This window comes from Chlamydotis macqueenii, chromosome 12 (assembly GCF_036417535.1).
Source record: "Chlamydotis macqueenii isolate bChlMac1 chromosome 12, bChlMac1.mat, whole genome shotgun sequence".
Lineage (NCBI taxonomy): Eukaryota > Metazoa > Chordata > Aves > Otidiformes > Otididae > Chlamydotis > Chlamydotis macqueenii.
This window is the reverse complement of record NC_141567.1, coordinates 11,955,615-11,982,061: the sequence shown is the minus strand read 5'-3', so window position 1 is coordinate 11,982,061 and position 26,447 is coordinate 11,955,615. Positions and strand designations below refer to the sequence as shown.

General features: G+C 38.2%; 1 protein-coding gene across 3 annotated transcripts in view; it reads left to right on the top strand.

Moving 5' to 3' along the window:
* Positions 1-26,447, top strand: part of SLC12A1 (solute carrier family 12 member 1) — a 47,370-nt gene that overhangs the window by 5,060 nt on the left and 15,863 nt on the right. The window contains exons 2-18 of one of the 3 annotated variants that reach the window (XM_086756867.1): positions 848-982; positions 1,200-1,275; positions 5,866-5,961; positions 6,601-6,696; positions 7,364-7,503; positions 7,964-8,074; positions 8,931-9,042; positions 9,536-9,663; positions 12,643-12,727; positions 14,418-14,569; positions 16,204-16,311; positions 17,145-17,268; positions 18,191-18,292; positions 19,930-20,085; positions 21,809-21,908; positions 21,995-22,106; positions 25,978-26,118. In XM_086756867.1, coding sequence (XP_086612993.1) covers positions 848-982; positions 1,200-1,275; positions 5,866-5,961; positions 6,601-6,696; positions 7,364-7,503; positions 7,964-8,074; positions 8,931-9,042; positions 9,536-9,663; positions 12,643-12,727; positions 14,418-14,569; positions 16,204-16,311; positions 17,145-17,268; positions 18,191-18,292; positions 19,930-20,085; positions 21,809-21,908; positions 21,995-22,106; positions 25,978-26,118 — 1,974 coding nt within the window. The remainder of the gene's footprint in view (positions 1-847; positions 983-1,199; positions 1,276-5,865; positions 5,962-6,600; positions 6,697-7,363; positions 7,504-7,963; positions 8,075-8,930; positions 9,043-9,535; positions 9,664-12,642; positions 12,728-14,417; positions 14,570-16,203; positions 16,312-17,144; positions 17,269-18,190; positions 18,293-19,929; positions 20,086-21,808; positions 21,909-21,994; positions 22,107-25,977; positions 26,119-26,447) is intronic. The other 2 variants (XM_086756869.1, XM_086756868.1) reach the window with 2 other exon arrangements.

The window sequence follows — 26,447 nt, the reverse complement described above, 5'->3', positions numbered from 1 at the left end:
ACCAGCCAGAACTTTGTATTAAAAAAAAAAAAAAAAAAAATTAAAGAAACAAAGTACCAATGACAATGAGTATAAATCTCAATACTTGTGACTAATTCCTCTTCAAGCCACCAGAAACATATCATGATGCTAAATTGTCTCAAAGATTCTGGGGCAGAAGAGCTGAAGAGATAAAATACATATTCATGTCTGTAGCTGGATGTGAACGATCTAAAATTCTGGGCTATTTATTCTGGTTACAACACAAATATGGCAATTCCTAATCCTATCTACTATAGTTATACCAGAGGTGGCTAAACCACAGAAAGGATTATTCATTTACTGTATTATTTACTACATTTCGCTGGTATTTCTGTCTGTTTTCAAGAATATGTTACCCATTTGCTGCTGCAGTTATGTTTGTATTTTATCCAACAGAAAACATCAGAGTTCATCACATAACTTTACCATGCAGCACTTGGCTATGTCTCTTTTCACCAGTGAGCAATGATCCCTTCACATTTTTCAAATTGTTGCAGCAGCATGTAGAGGCCAACCATGAGATCCTCATTATGTTAGATGCTCTACTAACACATCAACACAATATGTATGTTGAATACAGTTTATAATAAAAACAATTTAGTTACAGATAATAACTTATTTACTCTGCTTAAGTGATTTTTTTCACCTTTTCTCACTGTTAGTAAGCCCACCTGCTGATGCCTGGTGTGAGCAGAATATCGCACTCTACTCCGGAGACAGTAAAACATGATCTTCTTTGGAATTCTTTTATTCCATGACTCTGTTATGCAGCCAGGTGTCCTATGCTTGGCACAAAAATGCATTTGTTTTCTATGTGATCCTTCAGAACATAGCCGTGAGCACCGGCTCAGTCGAGAGAGTGGCTAATGGAGAAAGCACCGCCGGAGATGAGACAGCAGTCAGCAAGGAAGAAGAAAACAAAACTGGATTTGTCAAGTTTGGATGGGTGAAGGGTGTCCTGGTGAGAACCTTATCTGAATTTCTACAAAAAATAAAAGCAAACAAAATTTAAGATTAGTTCTGGAACACTAAGGGCTTTTAAGAAGTAAGAGAGGGAGGCGCACTTGAGGGATGTTTGGGGAGGTCTTTAAAAGCCCGCAATGCACACTATCACCCTTCTGGCTCTTAACACCACTTTCAATGTTGCACTAACCCAGTATTTTTTGTTTAAAACCTAGGTAAGGTGTATGCTTAATATTTGGGGTGTGATGCTTTTTATTCGACTGTCGTGGATTGTAGGTCAAGCAGGAATTGGTATGTATCTTATTTAATATCATTTTCAACAGTGAAAGGGATAAAGAGGATAAACTATACATGATCATCATTAATATATAATCTGAGATGTGCATTTGCATGCTGAACTAAATAATGTTTTCAAATGCTTGCCAGGGTAAAAGATGTTAATCCTCCAAACTATTGGAATTTTCCAGACTCGCAGCCAAATTACTGCTTAGAGGCACAGATCTGTTAACTATGCATATGATCATCACATTTGAATATTTCTGAGCTCTGGTGGAATTTGTATTTAGATCCTGTAACAGATGTAAACCTCATGACTTGGGCCAATTTCTAATACGTGCGTACAGAGTTAACCTTTAAGAGTTCACACTTTGCTTATCTGTGAATCCCAAACCTTGTCATCTACATATTAAAAACAACGCTTCTTCACACTTCTCTGCAAAGATGAAAACAGAACCGGAAGGAGGTCTCATCTCTTTGGGATTTTCTTATTCTTAACTATAGCACAGCACTAGATACTAGTGTACTATGAAAAACTACGTTCTAAAAACTCTCCTACAGCTTTCATATACATTAAGTACACTTCACTGTGTGCTGTATCTTTGCTTCTTCATTATTCAATTTAATTCATCCAAACCCCAGATCCCAGTCCCTGGGAGACTGGATCTCGGGGCTTCCATCCAGCAGCTGAGTGTTCAGTGAAACCAGTGAGAGAGGAAAGGGCTCACAACACTGCAAGAATCTCCAGCAACCAGAAGCCGCTCAGTAAGGTGCAACACATCAATAGCCGTTGTCTGGTACAGCTTCCTTTTAGAGCTGCTGCTCTGGGGAAGCACAGACATGTGAACTACAAAGGCAGTGTCTCTCTGTTACATGATCATACAGTCTAGAATAATGGGGCCCTAATCTTTGACTGGCACCCAGATATGATAAAAAAAACAGTAATCCAAATGGTGAATGGCAAGTATTCCAGTTTGGATTCTCACAGAATGGAAATACTAAAGTAGAAACGAGCTGGAGTCCAAACTCTGGCCTTGGGGCATCAGCTCTCCTGGTCTTGGATAAAACTCAGTGCTCAAATTCAGACTGAATATAAATATAATTCTCTTCCTTGTTAAAGGAAGTGAAATGACACACTGAATGGAAACATCTCCAAGATTTTGCTTGGCTGAAGTCTCATTTCCAACAAGATACAGTAACTTCACAGAAGTTTCACTTAAGCAAGGCTGAGCTTTTTAAAAAAGATAAACAAATAAAATGCTTATTAAAAAAAAAAAAATCCAGCCAGAAACTTACAGAGACACAAGGAGGGGAAAAAAAAAACCAAAACACCAATAAAAAAAAGTTCCAGAACTAAGCGGAAGAACTTTACCTACTTTTGCAGCGCTCCATGCGTGGCTCTAGCACTGTGCCTGACAAAGGGGTGCTTGCTGATTTTATGATGCATACCAAATGAGAGCGTACAGCCCAGGGCACTCATAAGTATATGCCTTGCCATGAAAATTCTGCATCTTAATATCACCAAGACTTCGCTCTGGGGTTTCATGCAAAATTAGTTTTTAAGGGCAGTTTAGTAACTTATTGAGATCATCAAAAAGTATTACTTTGTTTTGAGGTGTGAGAATAGCCATAGGCAAGAGTAATTCATTTTAGAACAACTTACTTAGGAGCCATATGCCTGGTTTTCTATCTAAACTTTAATCATATTTTAACATTAATTTGCACCAACGTCAGTTAAAGCCTTTCTGCTTTCACATTTAATTTTACCATTTTAATTCATTGATAAGCAGACTCTCCTTTCTTATGGTTTATTGCTCTGCTGTTTCTTTTTAAAATTACATGCGTTATGTAAGGAGGTTAGTTTTAGTGCTGAAAATGAGACATCAAATTCCATTTGAATAATTTCTCAATGTATTTTCTGAATGTCCTATAAGCAATGAGCTTTAAGTCCCTAGCCAAGCTCTTTAAGGAGAACAGTGATGGAAGCTCATCACCACCAAGGCTTAGGGATTTCACTAGGTACTGCTACTAACATGGAAATTAAATGAGTCAGTTAAACCACCATCTGGGCACCATTTATATCCCCATCATTAGAGGGCCAAAGAGAGAAAACCCAATTATCTTCATATCCTGATAGGCTGTCTTGGGCCAAAGCTCTCACAGGGGAAAAAAGTAACATTCCAACAAAAAATGTTTATCATCAGCTGGGCAAAAAGGGACAGTATGGTCCTGACAAGGTTCCAGGTCCCAAACTAGTCTTGTATTTCCACCTAACATCTGGGGACTCTCCAAAATCTGTATTTGTACCTATACAAGGAACAGTTAGCCAAAGGCCGGGAAAAACACCGAGTTTATGTCAAATGAAAATCTGACCCCAAATATTACAATTATGTTACATTATGTTATACTACAAAGATGTTTTGGTTGAGTCACTTTATTTCATGCACTTTTCTTCTTAAATGTTTAATATTTTTTAAATTAACATTAAAGCCTTCACAAGCAGGTATTAATCATCGAATTAGCAAAGTATCTGACCCTATTTTTCATATACATGTTAATAACATGAATTGTAAAATGCAATAGAAAATCCTGGAAAAATACTCCTTATGATGCTCAGGCACTTACTAAATAACTTTAAAACTGCTTTAAGAATAATGTCTCTAACTTATTTAATTTAAGAGTTAACAGTTAATTAAAAGCCATATTCAGCTACTTCTCAGGCACAAAATTTGCATGGTTTAACACTATCCTTCTATGTAACAGTAGCTGACCAAAAGGAATGACCATTTAGATTTTTTTTTAATACAGACCTGCATACAAAATAGGTGTATGACCAGTTATAGTAAGAGTTCAGAAATCAATAGAATAATATGATTTTTAGAGGCTCAAATAACTTTAAATATCCTACACTATGCTACCTGCCATTTATATCTCACACATTACATTGCTCTGTCTTAAAAGATTGTGATAACATAGCTATAATTTAGAGCAGCAAAGGACATTCATTCAGGGATTGGATGTCTATAACCATCCAGTATGAACTGAAGTCAGGAATCTGATCTGGATGCCAGAAGGTAGAAATACAGCAGATAAATCAATATGTTTGCAATACTTCTAGCTGGATGTCAGTTTTAGGATCCAAGTTTCAATTTGGACGAGCCCTGGTCAATAAATATTGCTACAAGCAATGTATAATCTTTAGTTCCACACTGAAGACCTATGTACCTGACAGAAACAAGACAGCTATTGCATAAGCATTAGCAAGTTCAGATAAAACTAAGAACTGATTCAATGTTTGGCACCAAACTGTAATTGTTTCAATTTTTTTTTTCATTTTTTTCCTCTCCTCTCACAGATAGAAATGGGAATAGAAGCAATAAAGTTGAGAGAAAAACATATTACTTCTTCACCTGACTTGAAACAAGAAAGTATTCTGGAACTACAGAGCCAAATTCTTCTTGGTAGTGCCAGAAGCAATGGCTGCAGTTGTAGCTTGGGAGGTCCATTTTGTACACAAAGAAAAACTTTTTCACTGGGCAGGTAGCCTAACCCTGGAACATGTAATCCAAAGAGGCTGTGGGATCTTTGTCCATGGAGGTTTTCCCGACCCAGCCACCCAAAGCCATCACTGATACAATCCTATGTTGGCAATAGTTCAGCTATGACTAGGAGGCTGAGCTACAGACCTTTAGAAGTCACTTCCAGCCAATGTTTCTATGATTCGAAATCATAGCAGGCACCTCCTACTCATAGAGTTTCTAGCACAGTTTCACAAAGTAAACAGAACCCTGACCATACAGCCAGAGACTGGAAACATACTCAGATTTCAGTCTTACCCAAACTGAATCCCCATTCATCTATAACTAATCACCTATCACCGATCTTCAAATGTTTGATTATTTCTGTTTAATTATATAATTTTGTGATATCAGCTAAAAAAAAAAAAGATTCTAAGTTCTCCAAGATTATACATTACAGGTCACCTGTTAAAGTAAATGGCATCTAAAAAGTAGTATTTCCATTTTCAAATATTTGTCTTGTGCTAGAGTAAAACTACTTTTTGCAGGGAAAGAGGGAGATGAGGAGAGAGTGGGGAAGTGCCACACTTGATAGCTTGGCAAGGAAGGATATAGAACGCTCGCGCTCGGATCTTGCCTCTCTACCTGATAGACTCTTTGTCCTGGTGCACTATGAAACTATACAGCCAGTTTTTCTCTGATTCCATATGTAAGTAACTGATGAAAGGCAGCAGCATTCTTACAAGAGCTCTGGTTAATGTGTCCATCTCTTCACTGAAACAGCCATGATGTATATTAAAGACAGATATAAGCATCCATGCCAAAGGATGCTTGTTTGCTCATTTCCTCAGGAGAACTTCTGGCTAGGGTACTCCTATCAGGAACAATCACTGTTTGAAGAGTGATGGGAATAATTTACTACTGTGACATGGAATCCTTGGAAATGTTCTGCAAACTGCAAGTGGTCAACAAACCATCTTTTCAGTTTATTGCTCTGATTCTGTCCTGAAAATTCAATTTAAAGAGAGAATGATTTGTAGGAATCAAGGAACATGAGTAAAATATTTTATCTTCTTATTACTGACAGGTCTTGGAGTAATCATAATTCTTCTCGCCACGATGGTAACCTCAATTACTGGGTTGTCAACTTCTGCAATAGCAACTAATGGGTTTGTCCGTGGAGGTAAAAATCTTAGGGTTACTAATGCTTTCAAGCACAGAAAGGTCTTTCTGTATTATTTTCACGAGGCAAACCAGAGGGATGACAAACCAAACGGTACATCTAAAGGAACTGGAAGGTAAAAATTCTAGCCACCTCCAATCACAATTTATAGCATGTTTGAGTTGTCTGTCACTTTTAATAAATCCTAGATTTCAGTTCAGTCTGTGGAGTACATTTCAGGTGCTTCTGCCTACTGCTGAGCGAGGGATGGCTTCTGGCTTTTCATGGAGTTCTGTTACCTTTCAGCAGGTCTTTCTTATTCAGAGCATTCCAGGTTGGACCTCCTCGGACAAACTGAGCATGAGGCATCTCTTCCTCTCATTTTAAAGACTGATGCAGATCAGTGGATATCTTCAATTTAATATCTACTTTATAAAACCCTTTACATTTCAGCCACTCCTTGGAATATGAGCAAATAATTTCCCTGGAAAAGTGCACGTCAGGTATTTTATGAAGCAAAGTTTTAGTGCATTTCAGAGCCTTAAAGTTACCACTGGTCTGCTCTAACCTCTGTGGAAAATGGCAAGTTCTTACTACATCATTTAAGCAGAACAGGTATTTGAATACACTTGAATATACTTTCTTTTTCGGATCTTTCAGGTCTTGGAATCATAGTTATTGCCCTGAGTGTAGTAGTAACAACATTAACAGGTATCTCCATGTCTGCCATTTGCACTAATGGAGTAGTAAGAGGAGGTAAGTGCATATGATCTCATAAAAAATACAAAAATGTGCAGATTTGGATTAAAAAAAAGAAAAAAGGAATTGAGATAGCTGTGTTATAAGCAAAGCAATAATAAATAAATATATTTGGAGTGATATCTCTCAATGGATCAACAGTAAACTGAAATGTATATAATCCCAAACACTTCCTGACAATAAATATTAAGTGCCAGTGAGATGAGATGAAATAACTGACAAAGTAATATGCTCCATTTATGATGACATGCAACAAAGATTAAAGATTCACTGTATCACTATGCAGGGGCTTTAACAACATACCACAGAATGTGACCTTCATGCTAACATTGGGATAGATCCAAGTCAGAACCTGTCTGGAAGTGAGGTTCTCTCTGCTCTGTGTTACTATATTATGTACCATGAAAAATTATTTTAAGGTCTAGTTTTGCATGCTAATATGCACTAAGATTTCTGCAACAGAAAGGCGTACAGAAAAGTCTGAAGACAGAACCAATACAAAGAACATTACTTTTAAAATCAGTATTCCCTATTAATATAGGGGAAATATTGAATAAGTTTGTTAAGCTAAAAGCAGAGATTCCTGCAGAATTATTTATGTGAGAAAAGTGAGCAAAACCTGAGCATTTAGTTGTGCTGAAATAAGAATAATTTCTGTCTGCAGGTGGAGCATACTATCTTATCTCAAGAAGTCTAGGCCCAGAGTTTGGTGGATCTATAGGACTTATCTTCGCTTTTGCTAACGCAGTAGCAGTTGCTATGTATGTGGTTGGATTTGCTGAAACAGTTGTGGAACTTCTTAAGGTAAACATAGATGTTTCACGTGTATGATTAAAGTATTGGGTTTTTCTGGTTTGTTTTGTGGGGTTTTTTTTTTGTTTCGGTTTGGAGGGGGTTTTTGTTTGTTTTATATAATACATTCATTAAAGTGGTGATACTTTTTAGCTGGGGCTTGAGGGACATCTTTAGCAGTGAAAAAGCTCTCTAAACATGCCATAGAGTGCTTCTCCATTATTTCTACCTTATGAATATATTTCATGCATTTCTCAACGAGATTTTCAAAATCAGAAAAGGAACAGACATCTAATTAGACAGCCAAATAACCCCAACTACAGAGAGACAGCTGGAATGTGAAATACAAACACTTGGTCTCACAAATCTCTGAAACTTTGACAGCTCACTGCTTTCTATTTCACCTTGTTACCTGATCCCACCAGTTGGGCAGAGAAAGACTGGTTCTAATAACATATCTTCCTGCTTTCAGGAGAGTGATACACTGATGGTAGATGAGTCCAATGACATCAGAATAATAGGTACCATAACTGTTGTATGTCTTCTTGGCATCTCTGTTGCTGGCATGGAATGGGAAGCAAAGGTAAACCTTTAAAAGAACATAAAAGCAAGCAGTATATTAGGTTACTATGCAGCATGTGTGTGTGAGGAATGCTACACAACAAATAGAATTTTCAAAAGCACTCAGTTTCAGTTTACGCTTAATCTTTCCAAAAGCAATAGCAGTTTAATCATTACATTCAATGAAAGCACAATTACTCATACTCTTCCTTGCACATACATTTAAAAGGGAAAAGGAAGTTTGTTCTGCAGACAGCTTGATTATACTGATTTTTATAATTCACAGCACCATTTAGAGCCTTGAGTAAATGTCCCTTTTCCCCTCATTTTTGATGCAGCTTGACAGAATAAACAGTAGCAAAAACAATATATGGTTTTATCACTATACAAAGTTCAAAATGGAAATTCAAATGGAAAAACTTTAGAGGGTGGAATACAGCTATCAAAATCAGGTCCAGAATAGCACTCTTATTTTTATATTCTGCCATGATGGAGACTAGAACTAGTTGTAAAAGATCAGAAAAACAATTAGATATTACAACACTTGAAGTGACAATCCACTGCAACTAAAGAAATTTTATAACAATATAAAAATGTCTCATACTTGATATTAATGCATTAGATGTTTCATTTTGCCTTTTCTTGTAAAGAAACTAACATAAAATTAAATTATAACTATATATGCCATAACTACCTTGGTAAAAACTATCTGCTGTTGTCATTAGCTGACTCAGCTATCTTGACTCCTGATATTTTCAAAAAGTACAGAAATTAATAATCTGTCATAGGGAACATATACAGATAACTTACTATATAGCTATCTCCATAGTCAATGCAAATTAAAATAATCAGGAAAATCTTTCTGTTTCTATTAATAGGCTCAAGTTATTCTTCTAATTGTTCTCCTTGTTGCCATTGTGAACTTCTTTATTGGGACAGTCATTCCTACCAGCAATGAAAAGAAGGCAAGAGGCTTTTTTAATTACCAAGGCAAGTAACCTTGCTATCTATCATAAAATAATTAGTTTGCATTCTTTTTGGCTTCATACTGAGTTAAGGATTCCACTGAAAAAGGTCACAAGATCAGGACCTTCTGCCCAAGTTTAAGTAAGCTTGCAAACCAAGGGAATTTATTTCATCTTTAATTTTGAGTCTGTCTCTCTGCTGCTGAAGCTGACAGCACAGTTAGCTGCAGCTTGAGTCATTTATATATCAGCAGACCACAGACAAACTTTTACATAGAGCTAAGTGCAAGTGCTGCAGTGACAGTCCTGTCACTTCAATATGGATCTGTAGCTCTGAGATGCAGACAAGCACATCCTACTGGGGACCACACTAAGGAAATCAAATGCACTTTGCTTATGATATGAGACAGATTCAAACCCGTTGTCCATATGTGAAAGACTAGCTTATTCACCTCCTTCATTAAGTAACTTTAGAATCAAATCCTCGTGCTATGTTTCATTTTCACCTATATTTGCAGGATCAATATTTGCAGAAAACTTTGGACCAGATTTCAGAAGTGGAGAAGGATTTTTCTCAGTGTTTGCCATTTTCTTCCCAGCTGCCACTGGCATTCTTGCAGGAGCCAATATCTCAGGAGATCTGAAAGTACGTACTTCATTAACTTCATAATACTAGCTGTAGGCTGAAAAAAAGAACAAGAAAACAAATTATGAATCAACATTCAGTTTTAAATCATGTCTTATTTTGGGAAGCAAAACTCTCACTTTTAAGTACTTGCTGTATTATTTAAAAACATCAGTTCACATTTTCTCTCATAATGCATTATGGCTATTTACACAAATTACTGCATTTAGATTTGGGTTGCTATATAATTTTAAAACATGTTTCAATAACCTGTAATAACATATCATTAATGGTCCATCAGAAGCACATGACATAAGAGAAATTACACGCGTATCTCTTGATGCTCTTCCGTAAAATTTCCTAAAACATCATCCCAAAAAGCATACTTGTAAAGCTCATGTTTGTACTCACAAGAATCAGCAGACTGGCTTTTTCTACGAGGGGTTATAGCAAAGGCAGAGCAAACAGCATTGAATGAAATCAAGTATGTCCCAATCCCATGTCACTGCTGCTGCTCAAAGGAAAAGCTGCAGCTTTGCAGCTGTGACAAAAGAAAGGAGTCTGAAGAGAAAGCCAAAGGAGGTCCAAGGGTGCCCAACTGTCTTGCTGTGGCCATTCTGTCAGGTCCCCACTGTACTCTTGCAGTATAGCAGCTGTATGAAATGATATTTCTGGTATCTAAACATACTGGTAAATTAGAGGCAGGAATTTAGTTTTAACTTTGAGTGCCCACTAGTTTTCATGACTTTTCACAGTGTATTTAATGCAAGGAGTGTTTAAAGCTAAACACAAAGCTAAAGTAATTCAAAGGTCAGCAAAGCATCTCTAGTAAACATGGAGCAATGCAATACTTCATAGTATTAGAAAAAAAAATCAGAAAGGCACCAGGGTTATCCATAACACAAGCCTTGCAATTTAATACTAAAAAACAACCACCACCACAAAAACAAAAAAAAAAAAACCCACCCCAAACAAATAAAAAAATAAAAAAGGAAAAGTCACCACAAAGGTGTGACTCACACCTTGATAACCCCAGCATGTCAAATTAATTTATTCAGTTTTATCGTATAGACTTATTGTCTTTTATACCATAAGGATTCAACCAAAGGTCTTATTTCTGTGTTGGCACAGTAGGCACAAGTTCACCAGATCCCCAACCCTGATACCCAGTTTTGTTTCCCTTCCTCACACTGAGTTGCATGCCTCATCTCCTTTGTTTTCAGAGGGCTGCTTTTGAAGCCAAGCACAGGGATAAGTATGCAGAAACGGAGCCACTAATAGCATCTACGAGATTCCATCTTTAATTAGAAGAGCAAAAAAATCATTGTACTTCTGTCCTGTGAGACTGAATCAGCCTCACGCAATCTCTATCCTTTTATCAAACAAAAATAATTATTTTGCTATTTATGGTTCTGTCTATACACGGCAAGCTCCCAAAGCAGCAGCACTTCTTTCATAAGCTATTTGAAGGAGTCTGAGCAGACCAAGGGAAGTGGTTCTCCTGTTGGCTCTCTGCAGTTGTTTCAGCCTGGCAATAAGTGGATTTCCATAACCAAGTCCTCCAGGCTGCAGATTCCCCACTGAGCGTGTTTGGATGCATTAGACAGGTCTAATTAAATTAACCAGCCTCTCCAGAAATCTAAAAGACAAGCTAAGAAGTATTTTAAAAGTGTAAAATTGACCAATCAAACTTTCTTTAGAATTTGTTGCAAACACCTACATACATGCTTCTGTAGCTGCTACAAACACAAGTAGTGGCCTAATCCAAAATCTGCTTACAGAAACAGCTTGTCTTCCTAGTGACTTCAGTGGGGTTTGGAGCAGGTCCTAAAGTGCTAACAACAGATTAAATATCTGTTTATTTATTGATAAAATTTAAAAGTTGTAAGCTGCAAGAAGCTTCAACCCTAAGATTTAATATTACAGTGTTTAAGATTGCAGCATGAGGCTCCACAGAAACAATGACCTAAGACACGTACACCAGAACTGTATAAATTAAAGTTACCATGATCTGAGGGCAAAAGGTCTTACGCAGCTGAAGTGACTTTGCAATTATTTTTTCAGCTCAATAAATCCTTCCCTCAATTAAAAATTATATTAATTATTAACACAGTTAAGTCATTCATCCATGTTTCACATGATACTCCAAATTTGGTTTTTTTTGTTGTTTTTTTTTTTTTTTCCCCATGCAATGACTCTATTTACGAAAGTACAAAAGCCTGTGGCTTAAAATGCATTCCATGCATCTTTGACTTTAAAAATGTCACTAAACCAACTTAAGAGAATTCATAAAAAGTGCTTCCTAGCATAAACAAACACGCTCTAAATTGTAAGGTTGGCTAGTATTCAAATCTCCTTTAAAATTGCAGTGTATGATGGAGATCTTTGGCCTGTTACTTACAGTCGCATGATCGAAGCCGATACTGTTGTGAGCCAGTCTGTAAGCATAACAGCCCAGCCTTATTAAATTATCTAAATGAAAAGTCAAAACAGTGAAATGAAGTAGCCTGTTATCAAGACACAACTAACAATTACTCGTTGCTACTCACAAAAGTACTATATTCTGTACAGGGTGGCTGTCTGCATCTATCTTACCAATTAACGAAAAATGGTCCCATCTTGTCACCCACAGGAGTCTGATGCTTAGTTCACTAACTATTTACCCATAATATAATTAAACATTAAAATAAAGTCCATTGCAATGTAAAGAGAGTTTGGAGCTCCCACAAATGCAGAGCTCAGAACTCTCCAGCTGCTATAAACGTGATCTCTGCTCCTGCAGAACATCCGTTGCTATGTCCAGGGTAGGAGCACCGCACCTTAGGGCTGCTTCACTGTCTACGTGCGGGGACAGGAAATGTTGGTGCAGGTCCAAGTGATAAAAAGCTGCCCTCTAAAGATATCTTCATAGCACAACGTGGCAGGACTCTGTAGTGTGCAAATGCAATCAGACTGCAGTACACATACTCACTGTTTTTCGGATCACTGCTTTGTTTGAAGGATCCACAAATTGCGATACCCAAAGGAACAATGCTGGCCATTCTGATTACAACAATTGCTTATATTGCTGTTGCAATATGTGCAGGTAAGTACAGAACCTCTGCTTCATGTCTTAATTTATACAGTTAAAAAAGTTTGAAAGCCTGGTATGCAAATGAATTATTAACCTAACTGCTTTTTCATCCTGTTGATCTATTATGTAGAGAGATAGTTCTGATTTTACTGTATGTCAGAACAGTGGGCAAAAAAGCAGCAATCAGCAGAAACAAAAGTCCCTGCTTGGCAGCTGGACTTTCGTATAATTCATATGTTTACTTTTGTGTTTGATTCAGTGACAGAGACCACTACCATACAGTATCCATGAACACAGTAAAGATTAAAGGAACCTTTGATCAGTCTGCTGATCTTTTGTTCCTCATTCACACTGAAATTTCACATAGCTTCTACTTGCTCTCACTAGTCTTATTGAGCACTCATGAGTAACAGAGTAACACACACATTTTGTGCGTTATATGTCAAAGACAGAAATCAATTGCCTGTCTTAAAGAAGATGCACTGCATGACCAGGTGCTCTACAGTATTGGAATATGCATTAACAAAATGGACTCGAGAGTAAAAAGGAGACCTGTACTGAAGCCATGATCTGTGTTAGAGGAATATGCAATTAAATCCTCATTACAAGGGTACAGTAAATCTCTGTTCAAGAAAAATATTTTTCTTTTTCTATTTTAATAATACTGTAAGAAAAAGTGTTGTAAATGGCACTCTTCCTTATAAGCAAATACCTCAATAGTGCATGCAGGCCCTGCGGAGTACTCCCTTTTCTAGGAGATGAATCTCAAGTCTTCTTGACTCTTGTGGTTCTTGTACTTTACGCAGAAGTCAGAATAATTGAGTCAAGCTGCAGCTCAGGTTATTGCATTATTTTGATCTAAATTTCCCCTGCAATTAAAGTTGAAGTAGTCATTCTTCACTTTCTGTTATAAATCTGTTAATGCATTGTTCTGTTCTCACAAGCAATAGCTGTATTTCCACTTTAGAGCTATCTACATTTCCATGCAATACTCTTTTTTTTTTCTGTTTTCATATTGGCTTGCTAAATAGATAACGGTTACTGTGTGACTCTTAATAACAATGTTTTTGACATATGTGAAGATACCAGATAAACTTACCTTTTGGCCGCTAAAGATGTTAAGATCAGCACTCTAATTTAACTCCATATGTTTCTTCTCATTTCTAGTGGCAAGCAAAAAAAAAAAAGACAGCATAAACATCAATAAAAACAAAATTAATTTCTCCTGTTAAAAGTTTTTCTCACCATATTGATATCAGGAGGGCTAGGAAAATTAGAACAGCTGAGAATCTCGGTCTCTAAAGCAAAAAGTACATGCATAGACCTAAGGCCCTCACTGATCTGTTTCCTTTGAATACTGGCACTTGTAAAAGTGGTTACAGGCAGACAATCTACTTCTGAGTTCCGTAATTTATTCTTGATCTTTGTCTGGTTCTTGACTCTCAGAAATATGCTAGTCCTCATGATTCAACTGGCTGATTATTTTAAAAGTAAGAGAGGCAAGTACTTGCTTACAGACAACATGAGAAACTAAGCCACATTACAGGGAAATTATTTCTGCCCAACATGAAATGTTGCTCTTTGGGATGAGACTAAGGCAGCAGTTATACAAAACATCTGCAGACTGAGAGTCAAAGTGGTGCAAGAACATACTTCTGATGTCACAAGGAAGGAAAATAATAATTTATCGTTGTTTCCACAGCCTCCTGTGTTGTACGAGATGCTACTGGGAATATCAATGACACAGTTGTACCTGGAATGAGCTGCAATGGATCATCTGCCTGCAGCCTAGGCTATGATTTCTCCAGATGTGCAAGTCAGCCATGTGATTATGGGCTGATGAATAATTTTCAGGTTCTAATGAGATAATATGTATAATCATAAGCAATACATGAATACATTAAGTACAAACGTGCAAAACCGTTATTTGCTGACAACTAACTGCAACAGGACATTGACTTTTACCTAAAAAAAAAAGTTTAAAACTATAGAAATAATCAAAGGGAAAAGTCCCCTCAATTCCACGTTACCTTCATCCTGCCCATCACTAGCCTTTCCAGCACTCTGGTAAGGTCTTTACCCCCTCTTTCAACAAGTACCATGCAGCAGTATATGTTTAACACCTTCAAACTCAAAATCTAGACTTAACAGATACTTCAGGAACTCCTGCTAGATGAGCAACTAATCTCACTGCTCTTTACACACGGATGTGATTTTACCTGAGGGGTGCTGTGGTCACTGGTAAAGGTTTGTGCCATGGTACAAAGAATGGAGTTCTGACTTCTTAGAAAAAAAAAAAGTATCCAAAAATAGTCAAGTGAAAAATCAAGCGAGAAGTAATGGGGTCTTTCTCCTAGGCTTGAGAGAGACTGTCTGCCATTTTTACTCTTCAAAATAAAGCTTAGGCAAAGCATCAAAGTAAAGCAGATCTGCAGCCTGACAACCATGGCTTCTAGACGTCTGTTCAGCCCCTGTGCTTCATGGCCCACGAGAGGAGATCACCACCCACCTGCACTTATTTTTCAACTAACCATTTGTATCTTTTGAAGTCACTTGCTTTTTTCCCAGCTGGCTCTGCTAAATGACAGGGCTGGGTAACCACCTTAAAAGGGATACGCTATCCCTGTCACAGACTACTTTTCCTTCCTTTCTTGATCATTTGCCATCCTCACTCCCACTTCAGTTCAGCTGCCCAGACCCAGGGCAGCCCTTAAAATCAGTGACCTCTCTACAGCCATAAATGGAGTTTCACTTGCATTTATCTCTGCCAGACTAAAGTCAGAAAAAGAAAGTCTTCATCTGACACATCTCCAGGATGAACTGGTTTCTTTCTCGGAGTACCCACCAAAAAGCAGCTGGCAATCACATCTGTCCACTTCACCTTCTAGCTTTTTTGTCTGGTGCTTCTCAACAACCTCTGCTTCAGTGGTGCAGAGGCCAGGGCTGGCAGGGCTGAGGGAGGCCAGACAGTCACCATCATTACTGTCTGCAGCATTGTGATTATGCCAACACAATCAGGTGTTTTCTCTCTTTTTTAGCCATACTAAATAATGAAAAAAAAATAAATAAAAAGAAACAAACAACCCAAACCAAACCAAAGAAAGCGCCTCCAACCACATTTTATATTCTGGTGCTTCTTCCTGCCGTTTCCATTTTCCCTTCTTGCTACAAGCTGACTATTTACGCATCAAGTACGGGCTGTTACTTACGGCAACCAGTTAGTAAAGGAGGTGAGAAAATCTCATGGAGTACTTGTCTGCCTCAGCAGACAGCTGCATACTTGTATAAAAATTTGGCTATGTCTCTGTTGCTTTTTACAAAACCAGGAATAACAGTATTTCCCTACTTCACAGTTGGTTTGTAGTATATTGAATTTAGAACCGTGAAAAGTAGATATGCAGAAACAGCGTACTTAAATGGGTCTGTGATCAAAACGTGTATCCAAATGCAAGCTTAACTATTCCTCTTACCTTCTTTTTGTCCTAAAGGTGATGAGCATGGTGTCTGGCTTTGGTCCTCTCATCACAGCTGGCATCTTTTCTGCTACTCTGTCATCAGCTCTAGCATCTCTTGTCAGCGCACCTAAAGTTTTCCAGGTAAAGTTAAACTACCCATTTCCTTATACTCTGTTTTATTTAAAAGATATAAAATTTAGTTGAACTCTATGTGCCAAATGTGATATCTATTTAAACAACACTGACACACGTGGGAGGAAGAGACAGGGAAAACAGTATGTAGAATGTTTTTCAACAGAGAGAGGCAGGTCTTATCACCTTCATACAAGGATAACAACGTTCCTTTGGTCAGAGCTCAGCTTTGCTGCAGGAGCAGGCGATAGATGTGCGCTTGTAATGGACAGCCTCAAGGGTACTTTCAGGACCACTTTTATTGGTCCTTTTTTTTTTTTTTACAAAAAGCTTTTTTTTACAAAAAGCCACCCAGTAAGCACAGGAGTGCCAGGAATCTGCAGGAGCCCTCAAAATGGTAAAATTCAGGTGCTGGCAGGTGTGCTCAAAGAAGTTGTTCAGAAGCTGTCTGGGCAGCATCAGTGTGGACAGAATGGGAACAGAGGGCATAAGACAAAAAGATAACCTGTACATAAGCATAGCATACAATAACTTACACCAAGTCACTGATTTGTGCTTCCGTTTCCTCCAATTTAGACTCTATTCAGCTATTCAGTTAATGTTTTTTTTAAGCACTAAGCATTAAATGCCTGTGATTCTGTTTTCCTGCTATATAATATAGTAGGATATTGGCTTATCACCTTATTTGAATGTTTATGTGCCGTAGCAGTAGATGTACTTGAAGTACTGAGATAGATTTAATTTTGGTTTAGCAAAAACCTAGCAAGCTGTCACTCAGAGTGAAATACTTCTGATGCAAGAAAGCACTGCTTAACAGAATTAAGTTCTGATTTGTCTACCAGGCTCTTTGCAAGGACAACGTCTACAAAGGGCTCCACTTCTTTGCCAAAGGATACGGAAAAAACAACGAGCCCATCAGGGGATACGTTCTCACTTTCGTGATTGCTATGGCATTCATTTTGATCGGTTTGTATATCATCACACAACTGCTATAATCTCATGCTCTGAAATTACATAAACTGATACTTTAATACAGTGATTAGCTATGGTTAGACGAATTTCCAGGTAGGTAAGCTCTGGCACAAGCCCAAACACACTCAAAGCACTAGTAGCAATTCCATTATTCTTAAAGAAGGCAAAAAGTAACCAACAGGGACTCCAGTAACATCTCAGCGCCACCACAGCCCCATTTTCAAAGACACAGAGTAGGTGCAATTCCTATTCACTCCACTGGAAGAGGGCAGTGCTTAGAACTATATCAAATAAGGCAAAATCACCAACTTTGAAAATGGTTTTCCAGTTTATATTGCACTTAGCTCTGAGGTAGTTCTGAGATAATTAGGAAGCCTACTCTGCCAAGCCTTCCCCACAGTCAGCTCCAAAGCAAATCCCAGTTTTCCAGCACTGGTGGTAGAAAATCCCAGCTACCATCTTTAGGGGATTTTAAAATTAAGTTTTTCCAAGATTTGAAATTCAAGTTGTGTGACACTAAGTAAATGGGAAGTTTAGAAGAGAGAATTCAGATTGCCATTTAAAAAGCAAAGCAATAAATTTTAACTAAAAGTCTTTTACAAAACACATCTGTCCTCTCCATTATATGAAGTTTACACCAGAGCTCCATCATTAAGAGCTAGTCTGTAAAATCAGAGTATCAAGTACAACCTTGCATAGCACATAATGTTATTAAAATCAGCATCAGCAGACACTACTTAATATGAGTGAAAGTATATCAAGGTGGCCTTAAATTAGTACCACAGGAAAATACCCAAGCTCTCCCTGGATAACAAATTCAGACAGTGTCCAAACTTAATGCATCATGAGGAAAAAGCTATCCAACAATCGAGGAAACTGGTGTGTATGTCTGACTTGTGTGCATGTTGTCTTGCAGCTGAACTGAATACCATTGCTCCCATCATCTCCAATTTCTTCCTGGCTTCCTACGCTTTGATTAATTTCTCCTGCTTTCATGCCTCATACGCAAAATCTCCAGGTGAGTCTGCAATCACCAGTGATTTAAATGTGGGCTTCATTCTGATCTCTGCAAGTTTTTGACTGTATGTCAGAGAAAGCTGCAGTACCTGTAAAATACCTAAGCTATGTGATCTGAAGTTTTACTGCTCTCATTGAATATGATGACATCTTATTTATCTCCAAAAGATAAAAATAATGGCTCCAGTTCTTACATTCTCTACAGTTGTACAGGATGAAAAAGACTTTGGTGGATCCCACTGGAGCAGAAAAACTCCTCCTCAGGGTGTTTTTTTCCCTTCACTGTCACACAACATGGGTGAATAAAAACCTATGGCCAACTCTAGCCACAAAAAGTAAGCCAGGTACAGTGGGGAGCTATTATGTCCTTCTCCAAATCTACAGAGAAATTTACAGGAAAGTTCACAAGAGCAGTAATTGTGCTAGCAGTGATACTGCCTGGAAGGGAACATGTAGAACAAGAACAGGTCCACCAAACAGCATCAGCACAGCTCTGCAGTGGCTAGTAGCCGAACTGTAAGGTGAAGAGCAATGAGGTCTTGTTCAGGGGTTACTTGAGAGCCCCTCTCTCCACTTGTGCAGCAAGGGAACATACTGGCTTTCAGGCTTGTGCATCGCCACAGCAGAGTAAGTCTCATCTTCATGAAGGACTAAAGTCAACCAGCTGAGCAATGCTGGTTTTGGCACACAGGAAAGACAATTTCCTGCCACTGCAAATCAATTATTCAATTCAAGGAGTGAGGAATACATTTTTTATTTCCAGTGTGAAGAAACTGCAGTAGTGACATAAATGCCTACATCAACTTCCTTCCTGTAGATCTGCATGGTGCCATTTGTTCAGAGGGCAGAAAAGATGAGCACTTCTGCTAATTATCTCCACAGCTGAACAAATGCAGATCTGCTCTACATGGCCTTGGAGCCGAGTAAAAATTACCTCTATAGACTTCATGGGCATGCATCTGACTCTGCTCTGCCACTACTTAACATTTCAGACAAAACTACAGCCATTTTTCATTTCTCATTTCCTCCAGTTAATTTCTGCCAACTCACAGTGATAGATTATAATAATTGCAAGGCTACAGGACAGCAAATTTCTTCACAGCAGGACCTTCCCATTCCCTCATTACAAAAATGATCCAAGATACAGTTGCTCAGCCTCTTGTATCTTCCGTGGGTTTTTTTTCCCCCTCTCCAAAGAGTCTGCTCTGTAGAACACCTGGCAGAGACCTGCAAACCATGGAGGCTCACTGCTTGCCTCATCATTTTAATTGCTAGCAGGGGATGGATTCAGTACTGCAGCTGAAAAGCAGCAGGAATAATCTCTTTCTAAAGTAAATTGCAAATTATTTTATTTTTCTGTGGTGAGGTCAGGCAATTTCCAAGTTTAAGACAGGTGCACTTACAGTATTGGGATAAACTTTCCTCTCAGTACTCTGTACATCTAGAAATCTGCATCAGCCAACACCTGAAAGTATCTGTGGATAGTCATGATACCTGAGAACTTGCACCTATCACTCCCACCCCTTCTGACAGAGCCTGAAGCAAATGGCACATGGGTGTGTATGCACAAAATCAGTGGATCGCTATTTTATCAATACATTATGTGCTCTTCCAATTTCCTCAATTCTCTTTAAACAGGTTGGAGACCTGCATTCAGATATTATAACATGTGGGTGTCACTTTTTGGAGCCCTGTTGTGCTGTGGTGTCATGTTTGTCATCAACTGGTGGGCAGCTCTCATCACTTATGCCATTGAGCTCTTTCTATATATTTATGTAACATATAAGAAACCAGGTAAGGCCACAAACCACTATTACTTTGTGTGTATGTTACCAGCCAGGCTGGATTTTACAGGAATTAATTCTGCTTACAGAATTAGACATTACTTTTTCTCCAATACCTTTCTTTTGAGGGAAGTCTGGAGCATCCTATTAAATCTCACTTTATGTAATACAGATGAAGATGATAGTTTGGTGAATTTTCACTTGTTCAACAAGCACTTCAGGTATGGTTAAGGGCTTTGTATAAACATTCCAGCATACTGCTTTATTCCCACCACATCTTTACTACATTTGCACTTTCTCTCAAGTATAACTCAATTTTTTTCTGTCCACACACAAAGCCTACCTGAATTTTGCTGTGCTCTTAGCTGACTCATCTGGAGTCCTCACTCAAAATGTAAACCTACAACAAAAATGCAAGCTGAATTACTCATGAACTGATCATTCTCCAGCTCCTCCCTGCAATTCCTCAGTAAATCAAGAAAGATGAGCATGCTTTACTGCTAGAAAAATCTTAGTAGCTCAGCAAGTCACAGGAGCTGTCCTCAGAAATCTGTGCACTAATACAATACAGGACCAGTACAAGACTGGGCAGCCTGGTTATTCATATCCAGGACAAAACTAACCCAGGTCGAGATTTCAGTGCTAACCATCTAAATTACTTCTGCAGTAGGGGGGGAAAAAAAAAAAAAAAAAAAAAAAGCAAAAAAAAAAGCAAACAACAGAGGCCAGTTTCCTAGCAGAAGATGTGTTTTCATTGCAGCTAGCTTGACAAAGCAACACCCAGTCCGAGCCTGTGTTATTCTTTTCTGTGTATATTGCTGCACTGGTGTGGTCCTCCCTATCCATCCTCTCACACCCACTGGGAAGGTCTGTGGGTAAATACCCACAGAAGGTCTTCCTGTAAATACCATCAGCTGTAGGAGAACGCACCTGTCACAAGGCAGTTGTCAAAAGCATTTGAGGATTTCTACCCTTTGCTAGTATATTGTCAGTGTCTTTGCTGCAAAGTAGCAGCTTAAAGCTGCGTTAAATTCACTGAAGACACTATACAAAAGCAATCTATCTCCTGGTCTCTAAGAGAGTGACTTTTGTTCAGCATTTATTTAGCAGCAACTAAAGGCTTCAGAAAAGACTAATACTCCTTAGAAAAGGAGACCCCTATACAAACCTCCACTCAGTTGCACTATTAGCTTTGTATCTTGGCATAATGAGACTTGATCTGCATTTATGTAGATCTCAAAGTGTGGAAAGCTGCTTCTTAACTGTCTCCATCCACCGAACAGCTGCACGATACCATGAGAAGATGTGCACACCAAAATTGGTTTTGGAGAACAATTTTTTATCTACATAGTAGAACAGAGCTAATTGAAGCTAGCAATGTTCCTTCCTAATGGTTTAATTTGAACTTCCTGAAATGCCACACGAAACACATGACTCAGGGCTGTCCATTTTATAGATGGGAGAAGGAAACAGAGAAGAAAACAGTTTTTAAGCAGAGGAAGAACATTTCCTACAATTTTTATATGAAGAATATGAGGATTTATTTGCATGTTTGTTTTTGCATCACACAAACCTATTCTATTATGAAGCACAAAGAACAACAGCTCTGTATCTATGAAACATGAGAGAATATACCCTGCTTTGGCTCGTAGATAACAATTGCTGACCTTTGCAATAGAACATAGGGAAAAGCCCATGGTTTAATATGCATTATTTATCTTTATTACATGCAGAAGTAAATTGGGGCTCTTCTACACAGGCTCTTTACTTTATTAATGCCTTAGACAGCGCGCTGGCATTAACTACAGTGGAAGACCACGTGAAAAACTTCAGGTAAGATTTCCAGTGAATAGTAGAATGGCTTATTCTGAATAAATGCAGCACCCAATTAAATACAATCTCTTTTTCCCTCCTAACAGACCGCAGTGCCTAGCATTAACAGGAGCTCCTATGATCAGGCCTGCTCTGCTAGACATCACACATACTTTCACAAAAAACAACGGGCTGTGCATCTGTTGTGAAGTGTATACGGTAAGGTCAACGGATACAAATCTGAAAATTCAGCACCAGTGGGTGCTGCAGATCGCCATTACACATTCCACTCTCACTCGGCACACAATGTTCCCACTGGTGCTGACGGGCGTCTGTGCAGACCATGAAAGAGATTTGCGCTGAGAATGAATTTTGTCATAAGTCTTGACAGGAAAGCTATCAGCCGATGCAGAGCCTGCTGGTAAATGCCTCATTGAGATGCATTTCAGAGTTCATAGTAGATGGACCAAAAAATAGTTTGAAAAAAGTAAAGCATTAGAAGGATTTTTTTTTTTAACTGACATAGCAAGGCTTAACACTCTCCCTTCCTTCCCCCAAAAATTAAAAAAAAAAATCCCTCCAAATCTGAAGGATTATAGTGCATGAGTCAAATTACCCAGGCTCTACTTTCAGCTGTCACTGGTTTGCAGTGCTGAGGTTTGGCAAGCAATTCAGCTCTCTTTGCAGTGGTTTTCCCAAAACTGTAACAATGCTAATTTTCAGGATAAACATGCTCTTCTGAGGTCCAAAGACAGGAGTAAAGTATATTTTTAGTTATACACAGGAAATGATGTATCTTAAAGAATGAAGATCTAGTCTGTCATTAGGACAGAATAAAAACAGATGGGTTTGCAGTGTAGAGGAGAGAATGTATTTTAAATATTATAACAACCTTTTAATTTTGAGAGGAAAAAAACCCAGCTCATGGCACCAAATAGAGTGCAGAATCTAACTAAGAGAGTCAATCCAGGCAACACAATATATTTCTCTACAGGAGTGTAGGAATAATTCATTTGACGCTGCCACACTGCAGAAAGGGAGTACAGAAGACCTACATGTGATTCTTCCCAAATCAAATTACTCTAAAAGAGTGAATGGTCCTAATTCTTCTATATTGTAATTATTATTGGGTTTCCCACTGCACTCAGTAAGCATAGAATCCATCCTAAGATGATGTTGAGACTATGCAGCTTCCTAAAGTTGAGTTTCAGCAGGTTTTCTGAATTCTTAGACATGTTTCTCTAATGTTGGTATTTTCTATAGAGAACTGAGATTTCATTCCTGTCTACACAAAAAAAACCTAAGTCTATTTTGCTAGTGTAAGAATTTTCCCTGTTTTTTTATAAATTATTATTTCTTCAGCAACTTAAGGAAAATTTAATTCAGTTGGTAATAAGAGTGTGACACAATGAACCTTTGTGATTTGCAAAACTGTAGTTTTTTTTATTGATGATAAAATTCCTAGGGGCCACGTTGAAGAGCAGCCTACAGTATATATCATAACAGATAAAGAGAGATTATTTAGCCATAAAAGTAACACCCAGCATATTTTGCCTCAAAAGCTGACATGCTGCTAGCTATGCGTAAAGTTTTGAAACTTTCCAGGAATATTAGTGGTAGATAGTTCAGAGATAATATGGCAACTGAACATAAAGATGATTTAAAAGTTATTTGTCTCTGAGGTTGTGGCTGCACGTTGGCCTGAACAGTCTGAGTTTCTAGCAAAAAGAGCTATTCTGCTTTTACTCCCTGCCTTCACGTGAAATATTTTTGCAAGGTTAGTCTTCAGTCTGCAAATTCACTGGACTCTTTGTACAACTGCACAAACATTAACAGTGATACAAGGGACGAGCAGGGAAGGACACAGATAGGCTATCATCTTATAGAAGGGTGGGACTGTCCTCTTGGCCGGCAGAAACATATTGCACAAGCCAGTTGTGAAACTATCTTCAGGTACTCTCCTTAGAGAGACTGGGAAGAAGAGCAAGACTTTTCTCCTGTGGTTATCCACAAGGGAACTTCAATCTTATTGTTCACCTTATTATTCCCAGCTCTTTACACAACTCTTCCAGCAGCCAGGATCAAACTCTTCTTAAGTTACAGCCATTAAATCCAAACAAACTCCAGTAAATTTACTATCATCCAAGAATGGAGCACTATCTCATTAAAGGAAGATCACATGGACTCTCCCATCCTTCCCCTTGCACTTCCCAAATAGCCATACCGACTTCAGAAACATACACAAGGGACAACACCTGAGCGAGCATCATCCCAACCGACTTTTGATCAGGTCAAAACTCACTTTATAAATAGATATAATACTAATGAAAAAGGCACAGATAAAAAACATGACATATGAAGTCTGCCAGGTCATTTCACAGCTTCTTTCTCAATGCTATTTTTTGGGGGGTTTTTTTAGATGAACTAGCCAGAAAGGTTATTTTGAAAGCCTTGCCTCTTTTTCTAGCCAGTTCACCGAAAGTAAATGTATTTTAGTTATTTCTACATCTATGTAAGGGTATAGTACATCCCATTTTCCTCAAAAAAGTTTCAGTAAGGCTGAAAAGTTTAAGAAGGAAGACATTTTGGGTTTACATTCAAAATCAGCTTTCAGAAATTGATTTTTAACTAAGTGACTCTCCCTCATACATTTAACTTTGAAGATCATTTCTTTCAGTTTGAGTTTTACACTGTTCTTGAATAGGAAATAAATTTTGAGCTTACAGTATTTGCTATGGAAGAAAAAAAAAAAAATCTAGATCTCCCTCAGCTCTATTTTAACCAGTTTCCCAGCTTAGCAGAAGAAGCTACCCTACACTAACTTACTTTAAATGTGAAGGATTTAAATGTTAATTTTGAAATACAATCTCCTGAGCAAGAGTTTACCAAGCCTTCCTAGTTTTATATTATAGGAAACTTCTACCAATTTCTCTAGTTATCTGTTCCATTAGAACCAAAATTGCAACTTGCCAGCATTCTCAAACACATTAGAAATTTTTAAAAGCACAAAGGAATGATTTTTGCACAAAATGAAACACCGCAGCAGACCAAAGTTCAAAACTATCTGTTTATAACAAACCAAACCGGTACCACTTCGCAAGTTAGGCACACAGAAACATGCACTGGATTCCAAGTTCTTCCAAGCCAGCTCTATCCTTCTGGCACGTCTAATTACTGCTTCTGTCTCTGATGTTGCTGGACGTGCTCCCACGGTTTACAGCTCCGCTCTTCTATTCTGCCTTGGAAAGCGAAGACTACCTGTCCAGCCTAACAACACTAAAACAAGTATTTGAGACTCTTGAGTGTCCCTCTCAGAGTTTCATCTTCATTGCAGAAGATCTGTATTACTGATTCAGTTTCCTAACGACAACATGAAAGGGAATAAACAAAGCCTAGCAAACCTTAAATTCAAGCTTAAGAGCACAGATTTTTTTAAAAAATCAATTAAATTCCAGATACATGCTTCCCAAAGTTATCTCAATCTTTCTAAAGGCCATGCTTGCACACTTGATCTCTTCCCTGGGCCTAATCTTTTAGGGACCAACTGCCAGCCCATTCTCTGCTGTCAAGTCAGTGTATCCAAGTTGTGACTTGGATACGCATGTGGATTTTATCTCACTAAATTACCAGATGATCACTGGAAGAACCTGGTGACAAGTGCATTTGCATCTTTAATTGTATGGCAACAACTCTTTTCTCTTACTATTAGTAGACAGGAGCATAACCATGTATATTTAAATCTGCTGAGACTTGTTTATGTAGTCAAGTCAGGGAAGGACTTAATTAACTCTGAGATGCTTCATCATACCTTAGATATTTTTCTAAGATGTTACAATCCATAGTAGTCCTTCTTTCCATCAGAATCACTACATTTAAGTAGCATTAACAGCCCCAGCCCTCTCGAACAGAATGTGAACTATGTTAGCAGCACAGTTCTTTTCAAAGGGCTGAATCTCTGTGGACCCTTTTTGGAACTGTGTTTTTCCAACTCTCTCCATTCGCTCCCACAGCAGACTAGGTAACTCCTTCAAAATCACTGTGTGATGTATAATACAAAGCCTTCTTAACAATATTTTATTGTATCATGCAGGGACCACGCAAGCTGTGTGTTAAGGAGATGAACAGTGGCATGGCAAAAAAGCAGGCCTGGCTCACAAAGAACAAAAGAAAAGCCTTTTATGCAGCAGTGGCAGCTGACAGCTTCAGAGACGGAGTCAAAAGTCTACTTCAAGTGAGCTTTTTGTTTACAGAACACATAGAGGAGTGTTACATCAAAGCATCCCTTTACGTAAAGCATTACTGTTTACTTGTTAAGAAGTCCTGTGTATATGTGGATAATGTCATAAAGTTAAAGGGCATTCTGAGGGTACATGTATATTATACTACAGGTTTTTTTATAAAGACATCTAGTCCTGGGCTATGGAATTACGAGACAAGGCAGATTGATTCTCTCCTAAATGAACAAGGCACTAGTATACAAAAAGAGAGGCATCTACAGGGCAACATATGAATGTCTATGCAGCCAAACTTGATACACTTCAAATCAATTCTATTGTTTGG